This window comes from Myotis brandtii, unplaced genomic scaffold (genome assembly GCF_000412655.1).
Source record: "Myotis brandtii unplaced genomic scaffold, ASM41265v1 scaffold8, whole genome shotgun sequence".
In the NCBI taxonomy this organism is placed as follows: domain Eukaryota; kingdom Metazoa; phylum Chordata; class Mammalia; order Chiroptera; family Vespertilionidae; genus Myotis; species Myotis brandtii.
The window spans coordinates 2,681,904-2,689,153 of NW_005371219.1; the positions used below are offsets into that span (position 1 = coordinate 2,681,904).

General features: G+C 46.4%; 1 protein-coding gene across 6 annotated transcripts in view; it reads left to right on the forward strand.

The window, feature by feature from the left end:
* The window catches only part of SASH1 (SAM and SH3 domain containing 1), a 299,036-nt gene that overhangs the window by 220,388 nt on the left and 71,398 nt on the right, over positions 1 to 7,250 (forward strand). For all 6 annotated transcript variants that reach the window (XM_014531305.1, XM_005883721.2, XM_014531308.1 and 3 more), the window contains exon 5: positions 6,063 to 6,103. In XM_014531305.1, coding sequence (XP_014386791.1) covers positions 6,063 to 6,103 — 41 coding nt within the window. The remainder of the gene's footprint in view (positions 1 to 6,062; positions 6,104 to 7,250) is intronic.

Sequence of the window (7,250 nt, forward strand, 5' to 3'; positions counted from 1 at the left end):
CCCAAGCTTCCCAGGGCTTCATTATCTACACCAAACAACACATAACAAACAGGAAATCCTCGTTGGTCGTTTTTATACGATGCTGCTCAGTTGCTGATGCCTATTTATATGAACTTACAGGCAAAACAATAGTCTGCACCGTGTAGTATGCCATGGGGTGATCCTGAAGAGCTGGGAAGGCCGTTATGACTCTCCAGAGCTTTCACTAATGCTGTCAGCAGCGAAGCTGGCATCCCAGCAGCAGGTGTTTGTCAACTTCTTAGGCAGTTCAGACCCATGAGTCCACAGATGAACACTACTATGGCCCAGCTGGAAAAGAAGTTTCTGGAAACTTGGGAGGATGAGTGTATTCTGTCCCGGCTTTGATTCTCCCTGCCCTGAGCCCACTCCCCGGGGCATGTTCAGTTCTGCACTTCGGCACTGGTATCGTCCTGGCCTGTGTGACGTTGAGGCCCGGACACAGCCCGGCCGAGGGCCTCTGTTGTGGAGAGGTGGCTCGTGGATGCTCCTCAGGCACGAAACTCTTCAACGTCTGCCGGCGTCCTGCATCCTTAACTTTCGGTACCAGTTACCAGTGGTGAGTGAAAGGGCACAAACGTCGGTCAGTGCCCCTCCGTGAGGGATTTTCGGATTCAGCATGGGTGGGGCCTGCTCTTGGCTGGAGAGCTAGTTGGCCATCCCCCAGGTGCCGGAGGACCAACCCCTTCCATGTTGAGAAACAGAAGTGCCTTTTGAGAAGGACTTAGAGAGACTTGACCCCATAGGGGATGCTGAAAAAAAAGGTCAGCAATTTTAACCGCTGGCTTTTTTGTGTGGCTTAGCCTGTGCAGGCTTGTTCTAAATACCATGCAAGTCACACTTGACTGAAACCTCTAGAAAACCTATGTGATCAGTAATTTTATTCTCTCTAGCAGGAAACTGGGATTCAGTGGGACTCAGTCACTTGTCAAAAGTTACCCAGCCCAGCCGGTGTGGGTCAGTGGTTGAGCGTTAGGTCACTGTTGGATGTCTGGGTTTCGGGCTTGATCCCCGATAGGGGGTGTGCAGAGGACAGCTGATCAAGGATGTTTCTCTCTTGCCAATGTTTCTATTCCTCTCCCGTCTCTAAAAATCAATAAAGGCACATTAAAATTTTATTTTAAAAAGTTACTAGTTAGTAAATGGTAGAGCTGGGCTTTGAACCCTGGTGGTTGGAGTTCAGAACCCACATTGGAGCCATTGTGCCGGGCAGCTTCCTGGATAGTGGGCCTTCGGACAACACTTTAAAATAACATTATTCATGTGTAGATACCAGTCAGTGGCCCTTACAACTCTACGTTGACATCTATTCAATCATTGGTGTGTGTGTGTGTGTGTGTGTGTGTGTGTTTTAATTGTAAGAAAAACATGAGTTACTTGCATAAAGTGTAATCGAGAAAAGGAAGAGGAATGATTATATCCACCAAATTATTTAAGGGAAGTTAATGTTTAAAAGAAAAAAAAAGGAGGAACCTCAGTGATTCAGAAACTGCTGGAGTCTAGGCAGTGATCCGAAGAATGGTTAGAAGAGGTCAGAGTTAGGGGGAACTTAGTAAGTGCCAGGCACTGTGCTAAGCTCTCTGTGATTCTCCTAATAGCCCAGCAAGGTGGGTTCTGTTTTTGTCATCACTACTTCACGTAAAAAGAAAGCATGGCTTGGATCTGTGGCCCTGCTATCCCAGGTGTGCCCAACTCCTCAGTATGCGAGCCCCGAGTCTGCTGTGTCAGGCCATTGCCTGGGACTCTGTACTTCAGACACCCACCTGCCTTGATCGTTTGTGAAGGTGACTTTGTAACAAAAGCCAGAAAGGACAGGCTGGGAATAGACTGTGAAAATGAAAGAAAAGGCCTCTATGGGGGTGTTTTCACCAGTGACAGGATGTCACCAACGTTGTCATTGGTACTAGATATCCAGGGAGTTCTAACAATATGCCAGATTTTGGCAACAGAATTACTTTCAGTCTGAGCCAGTGAATTCGCAAAGCTGAATTCTGTCCTGTGTATGAAATCCAGCGCCCGTTGGCTGGGCAGGGCCCATTCCCCAGGGGAAAGTCAGAGAGGCTCATGGCGTGCAGGACTGAAGGTGGCACCCGCCCCTTGCACCCATCTGACCCCGAGAGTGAACACCTCCCACACTGCGCTCTCTGTGTCTCTTGCCTCACCCTAGTCCCGGCCCTGTGGCTGGGAAAGGGGCTGACCCTTGAATTTTTACAGTCAGTAGATACTGTGAACAGGAATGTGTTTCATATATATTTCTATTCAATAGTAGAGATATGCTCCTAGGATGGAAAATATCTCTGATACCCAAAGGATAATCAGAAATACGAAATTAAGTAATTACACTTTACACAAAGTGATTTGTCACTAAATATGCAAAATATGAATGTGAGAGGTTAGTTATGTTTAAGTCAGAAAGAAAAGGAAAAGATTAACTACTAAAGAGCCCCCCAACCCTCTTACCTTCCTCCCTGCCCCCCCTCCCCCCTGTACACGTACACAATTCAGTAGCAGAGGTCTCAGTCCTTTTTCCACATCCTCAGGCAGACGCTGCTGGCTTTGGGGCCTGCCTTGGCAGGCAGGGACGGTGCAGGAAAAGACCCAGACGCAGCAAAAGCCCTGATTCAAAATTCAGCAGGAAAGAAACTCCTGGAGAAGTGTATTTCCGGAGACTCACAATAAAGAACCTTAAAAATCTCTTAAGCATAGGTTTTTCCAGTAACGCATAACATATGTTCCTTTCTTAGAAATTGGGTTATAACAGTTTTTCTTTTTTGTGGTTGTTTGGTTATAATGAAGTTTCTGGACAGTCCATCAAAACAAACAATGAGCCTGTTTGAGGCATTCCTTTGTGCGTGGGCATTCACGCTGCGGGCCTGGTGCGCCAGACCGAGCTTGCAGCCGGGAGATAGAGTTGTCTTTGCCTGGAGGGACCTCAGACTCTTTGTATATAAATAGACATAAGCAGAAGAATGAGTCTGAGCCAGATTGTTTGGCCCCTTTTCCTTCGACAGGCACACGAGAGGATCACGCAATTGCAACACAACCAAATCCTGAAAAGTGTTGTCGAAACACTTCGTGCTGATAAACCCGTAGGCCATGTTCAGGTTTGGTGTTGGAAACGTGCTCTGCCTTTACAGGTTCTTCTGAGTATCATTCCAGTCATTTACCCAAGGGCAGGACTAATGTAGACTCTGTTAATTCCTGTTATGTAAATGAGCAGCATGGCGGCGTGGACAGGGCATTAGCTGGGGAGTCAGAGCCAGGGCTTCCCCCACAGTGCGGTCCTTGCCCAGGCTGTGTCCTCTGGCAAGTCCTCACTCCCAGCTCCCTGTGAGGACCCTGTTCTGTTCTGGGAGGGTCAAGAGGGTGTTTTCTGTAAGAGGTGGAATTCTCTACAAATGCAAAGAATTTCATTTTGACCTCTTAGTTTCTCCTTCTCTGTGGTCTTAGGAGCCTCTCACTGTGAAGTGATCGAGTCAATAGAAGAGAAAGTAGAGCGACCTAGAATGTGCCCTGGATGCCATTGGCGGCAGTGATATAGTTTCTGTAGAATTGGTTTTAATGTTACCCTGGTTGGAAAAGGGAAAAGGTGCTCTCCTGGTCTTCCTTCTGCCAACTGACCACTTCCCCTAAGTCGCACCGACTCTCCATCTTCTTTTCCTGACCCCTGGACACAGATTGCCCCTGAGCTCAGCCTTGATACAGCTCCTCTTCCTTGTGCTCAGTTGGTCTCCTAGCTTTCAAGATGCACATGACTTCCAAATGCCCATCTCCAGCCCTCAGCAGCTCCCCAGCACTGTGGTCTCCTATATCCAACGATCTGCCCTGTATCCCCACAGATGGTCAGTAAGCTCCTCAAACTTAGGCGGCCAAACTGCTCTCCTCTTGTTTTCCTCCTCCGCTCTTCCCGGCCCAGGCCTCCCCATTCGAGGGGCTGCATGTTACCTCAGCACATCATGTAGATCTCTGCTCAGCTGACACCTCTTCAGAGGCCTTCTCTGTCCATCCCAGCTGAAGTTCTCCCACATTTTAATCTACACCCGCCCCTTGCTTCTCTCCCTCATCCTAGTGCCATTAGAATAGGGACCTTACCAGTCTCATTTATCATCCCTGTTTTCAATGCCTCAGAGGATGCCAGACTTTAATGGGGGCCGAATAAATATTTATTAAAGGAAGGAATAAATGAATTAAAGAAAGAAGAAAGAAAACAAAGGGAGGAAGCAGTTTAACATAGAATTTGCTAAACACTGAGGTAGAACAAAAGGAATTGGTGAAGTTCTGGGAATGCTGTCTCTGAAATAGTTTAAAAAAAACACCTAATTCATAAACTCCTTATGAATGTTCTTTAGGCCTTCATTGAGGGTTAAAGTCGTTTAGGGATCTTGAGGAAAAACGTAAACATTTATGCAGTTTTGGAGTCTCATAATAGTAGTTAGTAAAGGTACTCAGATTGAGTTCAGACTAATGCTGAACTTGGAGATTTTTAAGTGCGTAAACAGATTTTCAAAGTGCAGCAGAATGTTGTTATTGCTTCCTAGCCATCGAAACCCGGGCTGAAGTCCCCATCTTTTTCACTCCGTTGGCAATGAAAGTGATGGGCAGGCAAGGCCGGACAACCTGCTTCCAGAGCTGCCCTTTGCAGGCCTTGGCGTCTGGCTGGAAGGATGAATTACTAGAGGCCTTTGGAACTGACTTCTGAGCATTAACTTCTCCCCCCAGGAGATCAGTAAATGACCCCTTCCACCTGCTGCCATCCACATTTGGAATTCGGTTACATCACTGGTTTCTGCTCCTGCTGGGTGGGTTTTATAATCAGTCTCAAGGAGAAAGAAAGGTGATGGCATGTCGCTTCGCTGCTCTGCCAGCTTCTGTTTGCAGGGACAGTTCACTGCGTCCAAATTAAACTTCATGCGGTGCCATTTTCCCCCTTTGCACATTGATGAGTTGGGTAGCCTCACGCTTATGAAACATTGCTTGCTATTCTGTGGCCAGAATCTAGACGGTGAACTTGTGAAATTTTAGAAGTGAAATCCCCACTGGCCATGGCAAGATAAATAAAGAATCTACAGTGCCATCTGCTGGCATCCTAGGGAAATGCAAGAGATGTCTAGTAGAAGCACCTCTTATAAAACGGGAAAGATCCAACGTGCAAACCTGAGCGTAAATTACTCAAAGTGTGTGATCATTTGAAGAACGTAGATGTAAACAATGAAAGAATTGTAAGTCGATGGGTTTGCTGGAGAAGTGATTAATTACCTGGTTTGGGGCCGTGTTGACAGTTCAGGTTATTGGGGTTTATCTGTAGCAGCAGTCAAACTGGCAGCCAGGCTGGGGCAGGGCGTGGACCAAATCAGATGCCCAGACATGTCCTGAGGAACTTGGACACATCTTTAAAAACATTGGATTATTTGCCGTCACTTAAAAATGTGGAGCTCTGATTAAAAAAAAATGCAGACTTCTGGCTCTTCTTTGACCATTAGAAGATCTAGCAAGATGCATAGTGCACTTGCCAATTGGCAGCTACTGACTGGAGGACCTACATATGGGCTGCCCTCTCTTTGTGGGAACATCCAGACTCCCGTGATTTGGGGGTCCCCCATTCCCTCGATTATTTCTCCTACAGCTGACAACCTTGCTTACTCCTGGCCCGAGTGGCATTTGTGGTCCTAGGCCTGTATTTTCATTATTATTTGCCTTCTTTTTCCCATTAGCACAAGAGGCTTCCCAATGGCAATAATTTCACGGGTAGCTAATAGTTGACAGGAATGGAAGATAAGCTACCTCTGCGATCACCGAGTGAAGTCCGTCCCCTTCATTTGATAGAGGTCTTAGCCTGGAGTGAGTCTTTAATACATGTTGACGAATGGTACACGAGTGTGTTTCTAGAAGGGCAGTTGCTGGCTAGCAAAGGCCATTGGTAAATATCTTATAAAGGTTTTGCTGGCTCTGCTGAGTAATATGGATGCTGGCTCAACCTATTGGGATTGGCAGTTCTCCCTCGAAGGCAGGGCTTCCTGGTAACCAGACTTGTTTTTCTTTTCTAGGAACTCTCTTCACAAGTCAAACTCAGAAGACAGCGCTGTAGGTCAGTACCACGTGTCTTGGTTTATCTATTTTAAATTAATTATTTTCTTGTAATACTTTATAGAATATATATAAACAGGTGAAAATACAAAGACCACCAAGAAGCCTTCCGGCCTGAAATAAACACTGTTAAGATACTGATGTTCAACTTTCCTCTGATTTGGAACTTTTGAATCAAAGATTATGTACAGTGAGGGTGTTATAGACTTTATGTTTCCTTGATGATAAAATCCACTCTTGATGCAGTGACATTTTTTCTGTTTGGGTCAGAGGGAGCCTGGCAAAGCAGTTGTGATTAGGAAGGAGCATGAATGCTCAAATCAGGCTTTGATCTGGATTTGAATCATGACTCTACCAACTTCATAGCTATGACCTCGGGCAGACCACTAGCCTCCCCGAGCCTCGGTTTTCTCATTCACTGAATGGGAACAATAAAACATCATATGTTCATTGTGAGTATTAAATGAGATAGCAGAGTGCCTGGATATAGTAAATGCTGCATAAATGTTAGCTATCACCATTTATTTTTTAAGCCATACCTTCATTTTAGAAAAAAAATGGTAGAAGGGGGAGTGTAGTTTACAGTCAAAGAAATGCGTTATATTCCAGATTGCCCAGGAGAAAGGTTGGCTGAGTAATAATCCTACTTCTGTTTTCACCTTTCCTGGTTTACCCCAAAGGCAGCAGTGCTCCGTCACGCATGCCCTCAAGATGCTGAGTACCCAGGGAGTCTCAGGCTCGCTGGCGCTGGTTCCCATCGCTCCAGAGGTTCTCAGGACTTAAATGAGCACATCTGTTTTGAAAAACGATGTCCTTTCTAGCCCAGGACACTGTGGTGGGGTTTCCACGTGTCTGTCTTCTGCGGCATTGCCTGGCACCACCAGTCTAGACTGTGGAAACCAGCGGTGTGCCACTGGCTGGGCCCTGTTTCCAGGGGCTGTGGGGCAACCAGACACCAAACGGAGACGAAGCTGCAGCTGTGAGCGTGTCACCTCTGCACGGGAGCACACGTCGCTCTGCCCTTTCATTTTATTTTTAAAGAATAAAGGATCCTTCTGTCCTTTCATTTTACTCGCCTTGTTTCCCTTTGCTTTTTAAATTATTACATATTATTGATGATCAGAACTCCTGCCTCCCCCCCCCCCCCC